We start from the raw sequence: 21,268 nt of genomic DNA on the forward strand, positions 1-21,268 counted from the left end.
CATTACCACTGTGTGTTCCTCTGTAGCTTGTTTCTATTAGATGGGAAATATCAACACGAGTTAAAAAGCGAAAAAGGAAATGGGCATAGTCCATTCAAACCATATAAAAACCAACAGACCCCATTTTTTGCTCATGTGCAAAGAGTGTTTAGTTGGTTGCTTGCTTCTGATCCCAATACAACATGAATCAGTTGTGGAACATGGGCAACTGGCTATTTTGTGACACTACATTATGCATCTTGTTGTCTTAATATATTAATGTTTAAGAAGTAATGAGTGACTCTCATGGTTTTGCAGCAGAATCAAATTCAGAGAGTGATAAAAGTTCTCAAGTTGCCTCTGCAGTAAAAAACAAGAAAGTCTAGTTAACACATGTCAGACATGCAATAGCTCAATGTGCGAATTAAACTTTTTGCTTTGGGAGGGATGCTCACTCAGTGTCATATTTGTGATTTCATGTTTGGGGGGATGAGGCTTTTTTTTTTCTGGTGTGCAAAATTGTGTATGTTACCAGTCAGTAAACTCCACTATTGCCTTCAGTACTAAGTACCTAGGACATTAAATCTTATGATAATAGTTATACGTAGTTTATAAACAGTATTTTTACACTCTAAGAAAACACACAAACACATGCACAAAATGAGCTATATGAACTAGTAACGCCTAGAAAACTTGACCAAATATATATTGCGCGTTCAAATCAATGACGGCTTAGGGCCTCCCCTATGGTGCAGTGATTGCGTAATTACCTTGTAATCAAGGGTTTGATAACCGGTGGAGGCACATAGTGGTTCGGATCCCACTTTAAACTGTAGGTCCAGTCCCGATTAGCCTTACTGTGCATAAAGTGGACTTAAAACACCAAATCAATCAATGACGGAATGCGGCCAGAAATGTGATCTATGTACCTGCCATGGTGGTAGGCTTTCAAGTAGTTTATTTGACAATGGACAGAGCAACGGTGTTACTCTGGGAGTTTTTTGTACTAAAACCTCTGCACCCAAAGATAATAAACAAACAAACAAGGAGCTATTTAAAAATAGAACTTCAGACATGACGTAGGATGCAATTGTCTTAAAGTTTAATTAACTGTTTTCCCGAATGATTTTTGCAGGGATAAAAACATCCCTGGCAGGGTAATCAAAATTTTTCTTCTGCAGGGGATAAAAATTCTTGTGGGGGGGGGAATCCTAGGTATTCCCCCCGTTTAATTCCCACACTGCAATAGCCCATTATCAACTACTGTCCAATAAGATAGCATAGCCTACCCTTCGCTGTACACTCATATCGTGAATGAACAGCACACTATATCCATACCACATCTCTTGTGCGCATGTTTTGTAATCAATTCTTTCAAATTCCAACTGCTGGATATTGCATGTTTATTGCTTTCTTCGTTGCTTACTTTAACTTGTACTCATGTTGTATTACATTGCCTGTTGCTTATGCTCTTCAGAATTGCAGTGAACAATTTGTAATAACAGTGTGGAAATTCTTCATGAGAATTCTGCTTTGGGTTTTGAAGTTAGTGACAATTTCAAATCTGAATAGGAAGTTTTCACGTCATTTTTCATTAATTATTTCTATGTTACATTTTGAAAATATGTTTTCAGTAACTTTTATTACAATGTTGTATCTTTTCTTTTAAAAAATTGTTACAGAAAAACATTCATAAATGTGAGATCTGTGGAAATATGACATCTTGTAGATTTCAGAAATATAAATAATAAGAAATACAGACAAAATCTTTTGGTGTGATTTTTTTAAAAACAGCAAATAAAATCCAAGTCTACATAGGAAAACAATAATTTCAGGCCAGTCCACTAAGTTTTAATAAGGTGTCATATTACCAGATACAACTAATACCTTATAGCAATTTAAAAACTTGCAATTATTTGGCATAGGGCATCAAGCCATTACTTGTATTAATAATGAACTAAATGAAATATTGTACGGCTTAAATGTAACCCTATTAAGATAATAAATAATAATAATAATAAATTGGGAACCATATTAAAGATCCGAATGTATATATTTTTCATTTAAAGTTTAAGATACAGTACAGATACAGTACTGAATGACTATTTTACTTTAACGGCAGAAAAGCAACAACAAAGCAAACAAGATGGCAGAGGAAGAAATTAAATAATTATACATACATTCTTAATGACTGTTGGAAACTATGTTCTGGCAAGAAAATGCCAATATTTGGAGGCAGGTTATTATGTAAGCTAGGAAGCTCATACAAATATATACCATTGTAGAAGGGGGAGCCCAGTAGTGAGATTGTGATAGAGATTTACGTTGTGTGTTGGTCATGTGGGTACTCGTAGAATTAGAAATTCAGTTTCAATTCTACCATTGATGATTTTATGCAAAACTTTAACATAGCATTCAGATAGTCTTCTAGCAAAGATAGAAATATACCATAGATCTTAAATCTGGATTGTAATTTGTGAAGAAAGACATTATGGTTAATTTCATCAAAGTCTTCTGAAATGTCTAAATACGAGGGCAACACTGTTGGTATACGATTGTCAGTTGTTGCTGGGACAAAAGATGTTCGGGTCTTGTTTAGTCTTGTACTACGGATCGATTGTAGGTGTTTGGTGCTGAATAGTACTGTTGTGTGGTAGTTAGAAGACATTAAAGTGAAGTGTGTGTATAATACCACCCTGAACAATGTTCACGCGTGAAGAACAGTGAATATTCATCAAATTTCAGGTTGCACATGGAAGGAATGCACAGCAAATTCACAAGGGCTTACGCTTCAATTCTGGCTTGTACGATCTGGCCCACGTCTCATGTTACCTTCCAATCGCCAACATGCAAGGTGCATGCGTGCACATTCCCATCTGTGCCATTGCTGAACTTCCGTCAGGATATGCGGTACCCATTTTGCCGATATCTTATGCAGGCCAATACGGTAAAGCGTGGTCCCCACATGCCTCGCGTAAGCCCTTGTGAATTTACCGTGCATTCCTTTCACGTGCAACCTGAAATTTGATGAATATTCACTGTTTTTCATGCGTGATTATACACACACTTCACTTTAACATCTTCTAACTACCACACAACAGTACTATTCAGCACCAAACACCTCCACATGATCCATAGTACAGTCAACGGCAAAGATAATAGTAGGCAAATTGTCCATCACTATTTTCATTACTCTTTAATCCACAATCTGTGTTGTTTTAAGGAATGAATTTCTGTTTATACAAAGCAGATGTTGTCCTCTGCCTATTGACGTTTTTACTTCAATTCCTGATCATCACAGTGTGGAAAATGAACTGAATGAAAATGGTGATGGACAATTTGCCTGCTATTTCTTTCACCGTTGGGTGTACAAGACTAAATAAGACCTGATCGTCTTTTGTCCCAGTGACAACTGACAAGGGTATACCAACAGTGTTGCCACTACAAGAAAAATGTCAATCAATTACATTCTTGAAAAATTTGGTAAAATGATTTGTTTCTTTAGCCCCTTCCCCCCTCTCCCTTCAAATATTGTAACACAATCTATAATGCACATATAGAACAGGTATATCAATTGCTTCCTTTGCACAGTCTTGAAAAGGAAAATCATGAAATAAATACATTTGAAAAATAAACTTGATTCAAAATTCAAAAGTACTATAATATAGATACAAGCAGATACTTTAGAGAGAAATGCTACACTTTATTTATTTTTATTACAAAGAAACAAAACAGTAAGGAAAATTTTACTTAAGGTGGTAACAGATATGGAAATTTAGAAGTTGGAGGTCATTTGAGTGTCTGCCAGGGGGAGGCAACAGTGGTAAAATTGTTATGCCACTTTACAAACATTTCTACACCATCGAAAGGTGCTTTGTAACTCTAAAGAATAAAAGAATAAAAGTGTACAGATATGACCTACTTACCATCAAGAAAATATTTTGAATTGTTGGGAACCATTGCTTCCTCAAGCATTCTTTGGCTGTATCAATGTGCTCAATTACTAACTCAGAAAAATACTGTAGATCAAGGGCTTCTTTGTTGTCATAGAGTGAATTTATAGTAAGAAGTCGGAGGTTGCTGCAAGAAGAAAAGCATTAAACAATTACAAACCTATCCATTTTTATATTGGAAAATAAGGCATAATATTTACACAAAAACTACTTTTTTAAAAAAATTGGGAAAGAAGTAGGGCTGAGCGGACACCACTTTGAACGGATACCGATGCACTCACTGATTCAGCAATACCGATACCAATGCTTGAAAATTGTAACAATTAAAAGTTGTTCAAAATATTGGTTATTATTATTGGTTGATTAATTTTGTTTATTTTACTTCACTTTTCTGCAAATTTCAGCTAATTGTGAAGATGAAGATGAGTGATGATATGATGAAATTGATGAAGAGACACTCACAAGGAACACCCGTGCCCAGGGTGGGTGCTAACCACTATGCTGAGAAAGTCGGCTATTGATTATTTTATTAATATTAGTAGGCGAGTATTCCACTCCAATTATAAGCATCCAATTACAAGAGTTTCGCTTTCAAATATTTAAAAAAATTACATCAAAATATTAATATACCTGTTAAGAAACCACATAATACAGTTTTTCACATAATATTGATACAAAATCAATGGAAACTTTAAACTTTGCATAACTTCCAGGACAATTACACTCCATGGCTTCTTTGCGGATCCTGCAAACGATCAAAATACTGAAAAAGTATCAGCCGATATCAGTACAGTACATGATATCCATCCAAAACTTTTCGATACTGATACCACTGGTACAGGCCAATACCCATGAACTGGCATCAGTATCAACTCAGTCCTAGCAATAAGGCATATTATTTGCTGAGAAACCGGTAGCAAAACTTGCATCAATCTATTTTTTTGTTTAGCCAAAGATGACCACCTCCACCTGCGTACATTCGGTGATATGTGCATATTGTCCTAGCTCCTGAATAGATATGCTAGTAACGTAAATCCAGCAGGTGGGTCCAGTAGCCCAAGGGGCTATGGAAAATTGAAACCAACTCTAACTTACTCTGCGAGACACACACATTGTACAATATACCAGGGTCTCTGGTTCAAGCAGCGTATAATCTTCCTTTAACTTCTGAATCAAGTATTACGATTTCTCTAGTCGCGAAGAATATTTTCAATTTAAGGTACCTAGAAGTTTCATTTCAAGGATTACTACTAATTCTACTACTTAACATGAAAAGAAATCCGTAACTGTAGTTTTTAATGATGCTTACGTTTGGAAGGACTGATACCCAGAATAATAAGAAGTCAATAAATATATCAGAAATGGTTATGAAGAAATTACCAGAATACATTCAGACAATTTATTTTTTTTATTAATGCAGATACACGTATCTCTATTTCTCAAGATAATCGTCACCTATATTCATGCATTTGTACTACCGTTTTATCAGTGCCGCAATATTCACAGCGTGAAAGTCTCTAGTCTGCTGTCCTCAGCTAATTTTCATTTTGTGTTCAACCTCTTCACTAGCTGGGCTCCTACTATATGCACTCTTTGCAACTTCTTATTTGACTGCCCCAAAAAATGCTAAGTCCTGAATTCGTAAACGTAGCAAAACATTGCACTTCAGCATCAGCTGAGAGTAGCCAACTTTGAGTAAGTTCTTAAGTAGAGGAAAAACGATGCAGTGAAAGGTTTCCAATTTCCCACATTCCATGAACTTAAAGACTATACACCACTCATATAATATACACACTGAAACAGAAATAGTAAATTGGATTAGGAATCTTGAGGAACTTTTACGATTCTGCATGCTCGACTTGAAATCTGATAGGTTTGAAACACTGAATAGGGATTTTCTCCAACTGGAGGAAATCACCATCAAGTTTGAGCAGAAAGAGGCAAATTTCTGAGGAGTTTATGCAACATTTTATTTCCAAGACCCTGTATAATATTGAACAGTTCTCAAAAAATCATCTCTTTCATTACTTGTGGCGAAAATGTGTTTAGATGTTTTAATAAACATCAATGTGTTTTTAAGTGTCAGTAAGTTATTATAGAGCAGTTGGTTAGATGCTGGGTATTCTTATTAACTGCAGATACATTTCTCAATTTTCAATTTGAGAATGAAGAATCATAAATATTTTTCAACATTCATACTTCTACTTATGATTTTTCTTTAATTGTGTATGTTATTATTAGTTTAAGCTTTCTAACTAATAAGAACTGTTGCAAAGTTGGCTACTATATGTTGGCTCTGAAGTGCTATGTTGCGAAATTTACGAATTCAGGCCTTTGAATTTTTTCATGGTGAACAAATAAGGTGTTGTGAAGAGTACATTTTGGGGAAATTCAAAAGGTTATGCATTATGATTCACGTAAAACCATGCAAATGCCTTATTGCAGTTGCTACACTATTTATTGTTACTCGCCAGTTAACTCAAATCATTTCTAATCTACGGATATTTACTCTGATCAAAATCTCAACAGGATGACCAGATCGATCTTCATCAGTGTCTATTGGGCATCCTTGACCAAAAAAAAAAAAAAAAAAAATAGTTTGATGAATGAATTGCAATAGTTGGAACATGATCATAGAACATACCCATACCAAAGGTAAGAACCAATTAAATACATTTTTGTATTATACATACTACAAAACAAGTTTATTGTCTAAAAAACAGAATTACAAGTTTGACGAATAAGGGAATGACATTTATTTGTAATAAAACAGAATGTATCATTTTCTTTGTAAAATTTTCTTCATTGTTAAGTATAAGTAGGGACATTGAATTTTCGTGATGCGTGAAATCGCGAAATGTGGATGAAAGATGCAATTTTGAACATTCTGCACGTAACTACAGCCCCAATGATGGAATATGCACGAGTTTTATTCGCGAAGTAATGCGAAATGTGTGCTTTTCCACGAAATGAACGCTTTTCGCGAAATAACCGTGAAATATCATCAAAATAAGTAGAAAACATGCAAAAACCGGCAATCGAGGTTGTACGCGCAAACTGTCGATTTGTAACGAAACGTTTGCCTAAAGTTTCCTACCACTTGCAGCTAAAGAACGTTTTATCTTCGATCACATTAGGAAGACACTGCAAATTGGGATTTCCCATGCACATAATCTCAGTTCGAAAACTTCGTTCGCTGTCAAGCTGCATTCCTTTCTTCCGCCGAATGTCTACTCAACTTCCAGTTTCATTGAACTTGCTAGCTGTAGCAGCGATGAGATTAGTCTGTTCCCGCACATCAAGGGAAACAATGGTGTCATTTGTGTTGAGTCATGAAAGAATTTTGTTTATCATCATGTGATTTTCAACATGTGTTTGTGTATGTGCAGTAGTGATTATTTTATTTGTTGGACAGCAAGGATGATGTTTTGTGTTGATGTTTTCTTTTTGGTTGGACAGCTAAGTACTTCTGTATGTGTACAGTATATAAAAATGAAGTAGTTTATCAATTTATAGCTCTTTTGTATGTTGTTTCCTCTCATAATGAAAAAGTGTGTGCCAATTATTTTTTTTTCCACCGCTGGTATATACCGCTGATCTGACATTTTATTTACCGCTCTCCTCAGTTTTTATTTACCATAAATTTGTCTCCCTAAGTATAAGCAACAATAATTAACAACTGACTAATTATAAAAGGCCAACAATCAGTTTAGCCATAGTAACTTGCACCTAAAGATCTTGATTTAAAATTGGCCCCCACTTTTCAGAATGATGTGCTTTAATTTCTCAAGACAGGAAAATGATGATGATATGATTGATCTTTATCTCAATATTTTAGGTAAGTACTCTTTCTCTGTATATACTTTTTTCTGTAGTATAAGCCAAGGGCGCCGACTTTCCAAAATTTCTGTGGGTGCATATCAATGGCGGATAGATCTGTAATTATCAAGTATTGTATACTTTAAATAACTTACAAGCACAATGATTGCAAGAGGCAATGATATTATCAACACGTTACTAAAAGAAAATACTACATTCATAGAAATTAAAATGAAAAAATCTGCATAAATGCAAATAATTTTAATTGTATTGCAGAATGAACTATGCAAGGATTTTGTTGTGAACAGAATCTACAAAATGACTAACTTTATGTACCAAATAATAATAATAATAATAATAATAATAATAATAATCATGACATGTTAACTTTCAATATAAAACACATTCCTTCTTACGTCATTTGAACTTATGAATTTGTTTGCAATTTTGGTAATGTCAATATTTTTAGTCATTTCTTTATGAACATGCAAAATTGCCAAATCATTCAATATTATTTGGGTCATTGTTGACCGCAAAATCGTTTTCAATCGTCTAAGTGCTGAAAATGACCGCTCAGAGGTACAAGAAGTAACAGGTATAGTTAAAATCACCCGTACAAACTTCACAAATTCTGTGATCATTTCACGCATGGGACCACTGTTTTCTCTACTTGAAATATTTGTAATGTCTGACAAGTTGGCCACTTTTTCTTTGTTCGTTCTGCACACATCTAGAAACATGTCCCTGTGCAATGTTAGCTTGTCTTTATCAAATTCTGTCCCATCTCAATGTTTTAATTGCTTATTATTTTTTGATAATGGCAAGTGAGAAATATTTATTTTATTTTGTTTTTATCAAACTAAAAATCTTGTGGGTGCGGCGCACCCACAAGATTATTTATGTGGGTGCTCGAGCCCCGGAGCACCCACGTAGTCGGCGCGCATGGTATAAGCACTGATTCATTCTCACTCACTTACTCTCTTTTGCCTTATATCTTTTTACCTACTACAACAGTGACACAAAATACATTTTAACAGTCTACTAAATTACCGATGTGATAAACACGTAAATATTGCTTTGTTATCGAATCACTTTTGAACATCTTTTCCCATGGTGATGTATTTAAAAAAAGATGAGCTGAGTTCAAGATGAAACCCACGATTGCCATTACGTAATGCAAAACCCTATGCAAACTATATCTGCTAGGTCCTTATATTTTGAAAAGTCAAAGTGTAGACACCTTCTATTTTTCATAGACAAGGCATATTGCATTATTCTTACATATCATTTATGGTTTTATGGTTAACCACCAACAAAATCTGACATTCCAAGGTAAACAATTTTTCATGATAACTTCCTTGCTACTTGAAGCTACAGTGCCTTTCTCGGTCGAGTCACCCGTGGAACGGCAGTTAGCACGGCAGAAAGTAAGATCGTGTCTACGGCCAAACTGTATGCAATATCCACGTAAATGGGGCCGCTAGCTATGTAATGAAAGAAGTTCGTACAATTACATTGACAGTTACAATTAAAATGAGTACGTACCTTGTTACATGAGGTGCTGGAAATGATATTCCCCAGCATCCACACATTTACGGCATTTTTAAAGGAAATTTTCACTAACACGTGTCATTTCCTCTTCCAAAATTGCTTTGTTTTCCCTCCTGATATTCTTTCAATTCTCCTCATTAAGCACACACCATTTTACCCTTTGTTTCATATCAAGAACAGACCCTGGTTATCTCAATTTGTTCACAAGAATCCGAACACTGTCTCTGTGTGAAACAGGAACATCTGGGAATTCTGCTGCGAAACGTATTTTATCTTCTACAACAATTCATAATGAAGTAAGAGTCGCAAATAAAAATGCTTTGTTTCAAATTGTGCGGATAGCGTGGTATTATTAGACTGCAGGAGGGCATCAGTAATACGTAAACTAAAACAAAATCTAAAACACTTGTTTACACCTTAACACTTCACAAACATGTGCAAACTGGACACTGAAGCATTGACGCGTCCAGTGCCAAGGTGAGCGTACAGCTGTGAATGTAAATGACCCACTGCCCGGCGTATTAGCCGACAATCCACGGACGACTTGATAAAGAAAAACATTGTATTTGCCCAATAGAAAACCTAAGATTTTGTAAGCATTAAAGTATCATTTTGTTAGCAAATTTTTATAAGACTTCTCTGTGCATTTGCCATAGCAAATTGATCATCAATCAGGCAATCCTAGTTTCTCCCTCATCGTATATAAAATATTTATTGGTTGTGGACAAAATCCATGCACCAGTTAACAATTTATCAATTGGTATTATATACATGTATGCACATAATATTTACTCACAATTATTCCATTCATAATAAATAGTTTCAAAATTTCATTACACTTTTACAGAATTATATTTGACTTATTAAGATATTTTGTAAGAATATAGATTACCGAGGATGAAGGTGAAGTCAGTAAACAAGGCAGTGTCAGTAGCGCTTGATGTCCACTCCTGTACAATTCCTGTAAAAATGGTTCTCTCTAAGTTTCATAAAGTTTGCATTGAAATACGAGTCTAATGTGGTTCGTAGTTGCAGTATTTTCATTGCACAAACTGGTGAAGTCACTAGATTCTTCTTGTAAAGGTGAACTGCAGCGATAGTGTGATTTAACCTGCAGCGCATGGTATTATTAGACTGCAGGAGAGCATCAGTAATACGTAAACTAAAACAAAATCTAAAACATTTGTTTACACCTTAACACTTCACAAACATGTGCAAACTGGACACTGAAGCATGACACATCCAGTGCCAAGGTGAGCGTACAGGGAACTTCAGGAGAGTCAAATCTGTTTCAACCAACATTCCTTTGGAATTTTTTCTTGTATAGAATAGTATGCCTTACCGCATTGAGTGCCAGTATTTGTCCACAAGCTTTGCCAGTCAGTAAATAGTATTTTCTTAGTGTGTGATTCCAAAACTACGGACGGAAACTTTATTGACAGCGACCGTTCGATTGTTTGATTCGCTCCATATTTTGCCAAAGCTATATTGTTCCCTTCTATTAAAGAATGTTCAGGTGTCCAAATAAATTGATATCATATCCCAAACTCGTTAATTTCAGTGTGAGTATTCTTATGTTAACAATGTACCATTCCGTATGACATGACCATGATCCAAACTGTAAAAAATTTAGCACAGAGGCTGAATCGGTTGCAATTATAACTGAATTAAACTCTTCTCTTGTACATAAAGCAATGTCTGTCATATTGCGAAAGCTTCTGCAGTGTATATGGACAGATACGATGGCAAAGGAATGATTTTGAATTCTGCAGAATTATCACAGTAAAATGCTGCTCCTGTTTTTCCAGACGTTGATTTTGAAACATCTGTATATATGTGATATTCACATTGTAATTTTGACTGTATGTAGTCTTCATACATATATTATTTGAAATTGAAGGGATTGTCTTCCTGAAAAAACTACTTCGGTAGGCAGGAAAATTAATCCTCATTTGAATAGACGTTGTAGTCGAGTTGTTCATCTTCCAAGCCACAACAATGCTGAAGTAATAATCAGGCATTGTTGATAAATACAGCGGTATCTAGGCAACTACAATCGAATGCATGGAGCGGTGAGTACCTGTAAGAGATTTTCGCATATTATTTAAATCAAAGTTGTTTATGATATTGAATAGTTTAGGTTCACGGTGATATTGGTTACTTGCAATAACTGCAAGACAAGCCTCCTCTTAGTTGATGGGGAAACAACATTTGAGTGACAAGGATTAATTTTTGCCCTACACAGACACATTAAAAGAATAATGTTAATTCTAATCTAACTAACACTCTAAGCCTTCTTAAACCTGAAGGCTTATGGCTGCAACAAGTCTTCCATCTGTCCCTATCCTGAGCAAGATCCATCCACTCTTTTCTATCCTTACCGATTTCCTTTAGGTCTAACTCAACATTATCTCTCCACCTTCGTCTTGGTCTTCCTACTGATCTCTTACCATCAGGTTTCCCAACAAGAATCCTGTAAATCTTCTTTCCTCTCCCATTCAGGCCAGATGGCCTGCCCATCTAAGTCTTCTTTATTTAATCATTATAATAATATCTGGACATGAATACAAATTATACAGTTTCTAAATTATGTAACCTTCTCCACTCACCTGTCTCCTTATCCCCTTTAGGTCCAAATATATTTTTAAGTATTTTTTTTTTAATACTCTTAATTTATGTTCCTCTTTCGATGTAAGGAACCAAGTTTTGCATCGCATCCATATAATACTACAGGTAGAATACTAATCTATTATAATTATGGCCTATTGCGGCCCTTGTCTTAAATTGACAAATTAAATACAAATCGAATGAGAATTTGCATGCTGTATATGCAATAATGGAAAAGCATAGCAAGAAAACTAAATGTCACTGCTTTGAAGTTGATTATTACACTTTGGATATGTTTATGGCCACCGAATATACAGGAGATAGTTTTATTGCATTATGCAGTATAATAAGCTTGCTTTCACATATAACCAATTATTTTGTTATTGTTGCCGAGATGTAAATTAGGTGTGTGGAATTTGGCGGTGATCTAAAGAGGAAGCATTTGCAAAGAAAATGGAGGCGCCACAGTCCTGTTAGCCTGTACCGAAGCAATTTATGTCGCCCAATTTAAGAACTGAACACTTTATGCACAGATATGCAAGGCAGACACTGGCATGAGAATGGAAAGACACAACAATGGACGAAATGTATATTTTTATTTCACTCATACTGTTTGTGTTTTTTATGTTTTATTCACTAACACGAGTACTACAAATAACAAATATTGTGGTTAAGTATCACAATTCACACCGGAGATGCTTTTGTAAAAACGTCCGAGCAGCCACACTGTTCGCGAGCTCTCGCCTGACTGGCGCAACCTTCTTACTGGCGTGCGTATAAAGAAAACAAATGCATGTTGCTATGCGCGCAAAAGCACTGTGTTCTTGATGTGACATTTCAATGAAAATAACACATGATTATCATACACAGACTGTTACAGAGTATTGTAAAGAAACCTACCTATCAAATGTACTGGATTAAGAATCCAATTTTAGCTACACCAATTTTTCGACAAATTTTGCCGTTTCATAGATTTGTGAATTTTAAGAAAAATCTGCATTTCTTTGATAATAGTACATATGACGCTGAGAGTCATCCTCAACCAAAACTGAATAAAATATGGCCAATTTTGGATCACTTATCTACCAAATTTAAATCTGCTTGTACTCCAGAACGAGATGTGACAATTGATGAAAGTCTGATGTTATACAAAGGACGGTTGGGATGGGTCCAATATATACCTATGAAACAAGCCAGATTTGGCATCAAGTCATTCATGCTGTGTGAATCGGCAACTGGATATGTCTGGTCCCTAATAATATACACAGGCGCTGGCACTAAATTTCATGAGAGACTATAAAGATTTACCCATATCATCACAAGTTGTCATGACACTCATGAAACCCCTGCTGAATATGGGATACTGCCTAACTGTAGACAACTACTACAGGTCTCCCCAGCTTGCCGATATTTTGATATCTAATAGAACAGATGTGTATGGCACTGTGCACCCCACAAGAAAGAATATGCCTCCATCGTTTCAAAGGATAAAACTGAAGAAAGGAGAGACTGTAGCTTGCCAACGAGGTAAACTTCTTGCACTAAAGTGGAAAGACAAAAGAGATGTCTCGATGTTACCCAGTTTCCAGTGCGGAAATGGAAACATGCAGACAAAGGAACAAAGATGTTGTGAAGCCTGTGGTCGTGTTTGCATATAATGATAAAATGGGAGGTGTTGATAGGGTAGATCAGTACATTGCAAACAATCCATTGCCACAAAAGCGAGGTACAAAATATTATAAGAAAATATTTTTCCACCTCTTAGAACTAGCTGTGTGGAATGCCTTCGTACTCTACAGAAAACATGGAGTACGGAAGAGTGCCCTTGACTTTCGTGTCGCTGTCATTGAGAAAGTGGTTGCTCATCATCAAAGAGAAGAATTTTCACCAAAAGCAGCTGGTCGCCCCTCAGCAACGGCAACACCAATGCGACTTGTTGGTCGCCATTTTCCTTCAGTGATTACTCCAACTGAGAAGAAGCAAAATCCTACAAGAATGTGCAGCAGTGTGCGTGATGCTAGAGGGAAGAAGGCTAGAAGAGAATCCAAGATACATGTGTGAGGAATGCAGTGTAGCTTTTTGCATGATCCATGTTTCAGGGCTTATCACACAGCCAGTAACTTATAAACAACGTATTTCACGTTTAGTGGGTACACTTATACACGTTTTAGGACTAATGACGAAGTCCCTATAATATAAACAATTGTTTTCAAGTTCACTAATTAGTGTTTCAGTGCTATTTTGTGTTTATTTTGATTATTAAAATAACTTATCTTGATTTTTTAACAAGTTCTATTTGTAATATTTTACTCATTCATAGCACGAGTATACTCGGGATTTTATTTTAGGGGCTTTTCAGACGCATGTATCTATCTCATTCTTGAGTTGTCAACAATCAACATTATTATAACCATTTATAATGTTCTTAACTGATTATTTCAACCGAGTAATAAAAAAATTAATTAAAATCGAAACAATTCTTTTAAAAAAATCTGTATGTTAAGAGGTTAAATCATATAGCTCTGCATTATATCTTACTCTCCAGCCATCATCTTTACTCACAGGTCCATATATCTTTCTTAATATCCGTCTCTCAAATATTCTGAGGGCATCGATCCATAAGTGACAACTGGTCGTACCAGTGTCTTATAAATTTTAATCAGTCTATTTATGAACATATGCTTATTCCCATAATATGCACGATTGCCTGCCTGCATTCTTTCCTTTAACACTTTACTCATATCATTGTCGTTATATACCACTGTCCCCAGATTTCTTAAACAAGGGACTCCCTCAAACTTTTTCTATCCAATTGTCAGATCTTGAGGTGCTCTTCTGATCTCCGACATTCTCAAATACTTGGTCAAGGGGTCCCGGGTTCGATACCCGGTGGAGGCACAAGTGGTTCAGATCCCACTTTAAACTGTAGGTCCAGTCCCGATTAGCCTTACTGTGCATAAAGTGGACTTAAAACACCAACTCAAATACTTGGTGTTCTTTTCATTTACAGTAAGTAGTAGTTTCTTTCAATTTGATCATAAAGTTGTTTAAGTGTACTTATTGTTCTAGTAATTATTATAATATCGTCTGCATATGCAATATTAGTCTTATTATTTTGAGGGGAATATTATACTCCTCAAGTTCCTTAAACAGTCCATTCTGATTAACACTGTTCTCATCAATACTCATCAATCCATTCAATACATTAATGAGCCATGGTAGCTCTGTCTTTTATGGCGTATGACTACCATGCAAGAGACCCGGGTTTGATCCCCAGTGGGGGAGAACCGGGATTTTCCCCACCTGTTCAAGCAGCTCCAGTGCCCACCCAGCATTGTATAAAGTGGGAACCCGGAGGAAACTCTGGGGGGGTAAAGGCAGCCAGGGGCACAGTGCTGATCACATCACCCCCACCTTCGGCCATGATCAAGAAAGTGTGAGGCCCTAACTCCACACCCCCTATAAGTCTTCATGGCGTGTTGCAAAGCATAGGGAAGCACATCCAATACATTAATTTATTCATCCATCCATTTACAAATACATTTAAATTCTATTACGGAGTACCTAAAAGATAACACTGACATGTTGATTCTGCAAAATACCTCCCATCCTCTTCACCTTTTAATACTTTTCTTTTGTAACTCTTCCTGATGAATATCACCATTTGCAGGATCGATCCAAACATAAATTTTAACTGATTGTTGTCACTTCAGGCCCATCTCTTAGCTGGTTTTATTAACATCCATGAATATATACATCTATCTAATCTATTCATCCATATATTCCACAAAAATTTACCCCACTTATTTATTCAGTTAGTCATTCATCACATACATTGATTCATTTATTCATCCATGCATCTAACTCATCAATGCAACACATTCCTCCAGCCAACCATGCAAGTATCCAACCATTCATCCATCTGCCCAGTTCACTCATCCATCCATTCAGTTATCTAATCTCCACATGCACACATTCAATCCATTCATTGCACACCCATCCATCTATTCATCCAATACACACATCCATTCATCTATTCATCCAGTACATACATCCATCAATCTATCTATTTATCCAGTACACACATCCATCAATCTATCTATTCATCCATCCATCTATCTATTCATCCAATACACACATCCATCCATCTATTCATCCAATACACACATCCATCCATCTATTCATCCAATACACACATCCATCCATCTATTCATCCAATACACACATCCATCCATCTATTCATCCAATACACACATCCATCCATCTATTCATCCAATACACACTCCCATCCATCTATTCGTCCAATATACACACACACATCCATCTATTCATCCAATACACACCCATCCATCTATTTATCCAATACAATACACACCCATCCATCTATTTATCTCCATCTATTTATCTCCATCCAATACCCATGTCAACACATCTATTCATCCAATACACACACCCATCCATCTATTCATCTACTCATGCAATACACACACCCATCCATCTATTTGTCCAATATATACACACACACATCCATCTATTCATCCAATACACACACACATCCATCTATTTATCCAATACAATACACACATCCATCCATCTATTCATCCAATATACACATCCATCCATCTATTCATCCAATACACATGTTAACACATCTATTCATCCAATACACACATCCATCCATCTATTCATCCAATACACACACCCATCCACCTAATCATTCAATACACACACCCATCCATCTATTTATCCAATGCACACATCCATTCATCTATTCATCCAGTACAATACACACATCCATCCATCTATTCATCCAATATACACATCCATCCATCTATTCATCCAATACACATGTCAACACATCTATTCATCCAATACACACACCCATCCACGTAATCATTCAATACACACACCCATCCATCTATTTATCTAATGCACACATCCATTCATCTATTTATCCAATACACACATCCATCTATCTATTCATCCAATACACACACCCATCCATCTATTCGTCCAATACACACACCCATCCATCTATTCATCCAATACACACACCCATCCATCTATTTGTTCAATACACACACACACACATCCATCTATTCATCTAATACACAGACCCATTCATTTATTTATCCAATACACATATCCATCCATCTATTCGTCCAATATACACACCCATCCATCTACTCATCTATTCATGCAATACACACATCCATTTATCATATTCCATCCATCCACATCCATCACCAGAATTTTTAATCTTTTTCTGGAAGTTGAAAGGGGAATCAAACAGAAACTATGTTTGAAAAATGCAATGTAGAGCAACTTATTTTTGGACTACTTGATTAACATACAAAATGTCACACTTCTATCTTCATGAATAGGTCGTTGTGCTGAACATTACTCCAAAGCTAGTGCTACACTATCTGAAATGCTTATTTAGTTTAGCAGTAGCATAACTTTGGACCTAAATTGAGGGGGGTAAGGGGGTAGCATATAAACCTCAGGTTCCAGAAGGTTAAATCAAATACCCTCACATGTAAATTTTAATAAACTTGAAAATTTTGGGGTGACTAGTACTCCACTTGCTCCCACCAAATAATGTCTATGAGAGTTACAGTTGTCAAGGTCAGTAAGATCAGCTTGGAAACTTTCAAAGATGTCTATCAAATATATTTAATAAGTACACACAATAACATTATTTTTTACTATTAATTGTTGCTTACATTAAATTAATTCTGTACTCACATTCAAAAAAAATAGTCAGGACATATTTCTAATGCTAGAAGCAATTAAATATTAAGTCTGTATGATGATTTGTGTCATAATTTGCATGTGGTTCTTGGTTATATTGTGTAAGATGCTGGGCTAATTGAGATGTTTCCTTACAGCAAAATGCTGAACTATCTCAAATGAGCTCACTTTTCATTCTAATTGTTGTGTCTCCAATCTGCACATCCTTTCATTCAACCATACAATCCACTCATCCATTCACTCATTGTCCAATCTTCCATAAAAAAAAAGGTAACCAAAACATGGAAATAAAATGAAGTATGTGATTTATGTTATTATGTTCTTATGTTTTATGTTGATTTGGCAGTGGACGTAATGTTTCAATGTTACATATTACAGGTAATGGCTGATTGACAGATCACCATGCCGCAGAACACATTAGCAGAACGGATTTGAGGTGTGGAGTATTACCTCAGAAGTTACGGTACCGGATGAAATGGTTGGACCATCCTTGGCAGCTGTATGTCGTGGGTTTGAAGAGCATTTTCTGCAACCAGCACCTCCGAAGCAAACCAAAGACCGCAGCATTCCGAGAAAGTAAGCATTGGAAGTTGTAATGTTATTGGATCCTATTACATTCAAGATAACGCTGGTAACCCAAGAACGGTAATGGCAGTAAGGAGGTCATTGTTTGGTTTCATGCAGATTTACATACATTTTGTGATCTGAATAATCTAGATTTCCATCTGCAGGTTTTCCAGCAAGATGGAGCCACCCCACACATTGACCTGGGGAACAAGGGCACTGTTAGGGGAACTGTTCCCAAAACGCCTTGTGTCCAGAGGGACTGCCTTCCCTTTTCCTCCGAGAAGTCTGGACCTGACGATATGTGATGCGTTTCTGTGGGGAATGTTGAAGGAACAATGTTTCTTACCAGTACCACAAACTCTGGAACTATATTTTGAGAACACTGACTCAGTGCTGGGAGATGTATCCCCTGAACAGTGCTTCCAGATGTGTCTAAACTCATTGAACACATAGAACTTGTTATTCGCAATGACGGCAAGCATGTGGAACATGTTATTGTGCGATAAATACACCATCCTCATGGATACGACTTTGGTTACCTTTTCTTTGCCCCACCCTGTACATTCATTGATCAATCTGTCCTGGACAATAACCATTTCATCCATCCAATATATTCATTATTCCAATGTTCTATCCACACATCAAACCTACACCTCAAACAAATTCACACCTCCATCCATCCATGCAACCGACACATCTATTTCCTCCAAAGAGCATATCCGATTCACCATCCATCCAATTTTCACATCTTGGTCAACACATCTATTATTTCACCAATCCATTTAATCTACAACACATCCAAAATAATACATGAAATAAAAATAATTATTTTTTTCATACGTGGGTGTGTGTGTGTGTGTGTGTGCGTGTGTGTGTATATATATATATATATATATATATATATATATATATATATATATATATATATATATATACACACACACACATACACACACACACACACATATACATACATATACTCTGTACCGGGAATCTGTGAAGCAAGTCCATGCGTAACTGTAGAGAAGGGGAAAAGGTGAGTGGTTGAAGCAAATCAGTGCAAGTAGCTGCAGCCACGTTTTACCCTCTCGCACATTCATTGGTCAAGCCCTCTTGAGTAACTACTTACACAGAGACTTGTTTTAATTCCCTTGCTCCAGAGATTCCTGGGCCATAGTGTACACATACATTGCTAACACTAATAAATCATTTGTTCTACTTACAGGAAAGATTTGTGCCACAAGTCCAACAATTGTGTGAGACAAGGATTCACAATATGAAGATTCTTATCTATCTGTTTACGTGAAGAGACAAATCTAGGGTGCCATGGTTTAGGGACTATCTTTAAATCATCCTCAGCAGAATGAATGTCGGCATCCTTGATCTGTTGTTTGGAATCTTGCAGAACAAAATCTACAACTGCCTTCTTCACATTAAATATAAAGTCCTCTTTGACCTCTTCAGTTAACTTTGAGACGTCTTCCTTCCACTCCAATAACTTTTTATTCAACCGGTGGTATATGTTCTGCAGCCATGAGTTTTCTATGGGTGCTATGTGAACTGTGTCAATGCCATGGTGAATGTAGTAATAGTAGCGCAAAATATCTCTTTCATCAGAAGTTGGCACCTCGTCAGATGGACCTGGTTTGCTCTCCTCCTTCATGACAAGAGTGACCAACTTCTTTCGAAACTCCTCACGTTCCTTTTTCATTGTTGCATAACTCCTCGCTTTGTTCTGTAGGTGAAATAAAGAATAGAGATTAACACAACCTTTTGTTTTGGGACAAATTAATCAGTACTCTATTGTTTTTGGCCAATATAGGCGTATTGATGTATTGGTAAAATTACAGATAATGTTAACGATCCGATATGTATGTAAATATATTTATGTGTGTGTGTGTGTTTATCTATGATTATACAAGGCCTGTTCAAAAAGAAACCGAACTCTTTTTGTAAAGTTTGTATGTAAATTCGTTGAAGAAAACCAACTGTGGTGGTGCATACCGGTGTTATTAACTTAGCCCAGTTTCAAAGCTGTTGCTAACTGCAGTAACGCAGTAGGTTATGTTGAGTGCAGCTGAGAGCCCACAGCAATTTTCAGTTAGCCTACCATGAAGGAACTGGAAGAGCCGCGAGTATGTGTAAAGTTATACCTAGGTATGTGAAATTGCAAACATGTAATATAAAGCCTACGGCAAGGAATGTTTCAGTCGAACACAGTGTTACAAATGGTACAGGCATTTCAGATCGGGCTGAACCTCCATCGAGAGTGATTTTGATCGTGTTCTTTGACTGGCAGGGGATTGTCCATTTGGAGTTTGTGCTGCATGGATCCACAGTGAATGCAGCATTCTACACTAATGTCACGCAACGATTACGAGAAAAGGTTCGGTGCAATAGGCCACAGATATGGTAGAACATGTTCTGGATGGTTCATCACAATACTGCAAATTCCTCACTCATTGTCCAGTAATTTTTGGCAAATCACCAGAAAACTGTTATCCCGCAACCAGCCTACTCCCCTGATTTGTCCAAGTTGAAATAAACTCTCAAAGGCCATATATTCCAGACACTAGAAGAGATCAAAAAAAGTCTGGCATACATATGTGGTCTTTATATTTCCAGGCAACTCAATCCCATGTTTTCCACGAAATGTAAATTTTGAAAATTATGTGAACATGAAAAATCCTTAAAATCAAGATAATAGTATTTGGACAAAGATAAAAAGATGAAAGGAAAGCTTTCCCTGTACATTGTACTATACCAAAAAGGGTCATAGGGTGACTAGGGGGTGGAGGTAGGGCTCTGCAAATTCTTGATATCAGCCAAAGTGATGAGGTGATGTGATCAGCAACATGTTCTGGCCACCTTTACCTCCAAAGATACAAATTAATGAAAGGCTTGGTGAGCCCTGGAGTCATGTATATGGGAACATTAATGAAAAAAATTCACACTTGAGGTCACCACCCTGAGAATCGTGCCTAGGTTTTACAAACGGCAGTGACACATCTTATAAGTACAATGTAATTAAATGAATT

General features: G+C 36.4%; 1 protein-coding gene across 1 annotated transcript in view; it reads right to left on the reverse strand.

Moving 5' to 3' along the window:
- Dhc36C (Dynein heavy chain at 36C) overlaps positions 1–21,268 on the reverse strand; it is a 369,284-nt gene that overhangs the window by 336,918 nt on the left and 11,098 nt on the right. Inside the window, exons 3-4 of the mRNA XM_083142304.1 lie at positions 19,454–19,965; positions 3,906–4,059 (exon numbers count right to left, since the gene is read on the reverse strand). Of these exons, the coding sequence (XP_082998430.1) occupies positions 3,906–4,059; positions 19,454–19,965 (666 nt within the window). The remainder of the gene's footprint in view (positions 1–3,905; positions 4,060–19,453; positions 19,966–21,268) is intronic.

The sequence above is a fragment of the Lepisma saccharinum genome, chromosome 20, assembly GCF_977018435.1.
Source record: "Lepisma saccharinum chromosome 20, izLepSacc3.1, whole genome shotgun sequence".
NCBI lineage: Eukaryota > Metazoa > Arthropoda > Insecta > Zygentoma > Lepismatidae > Lepisma > Lepisma saccharinum.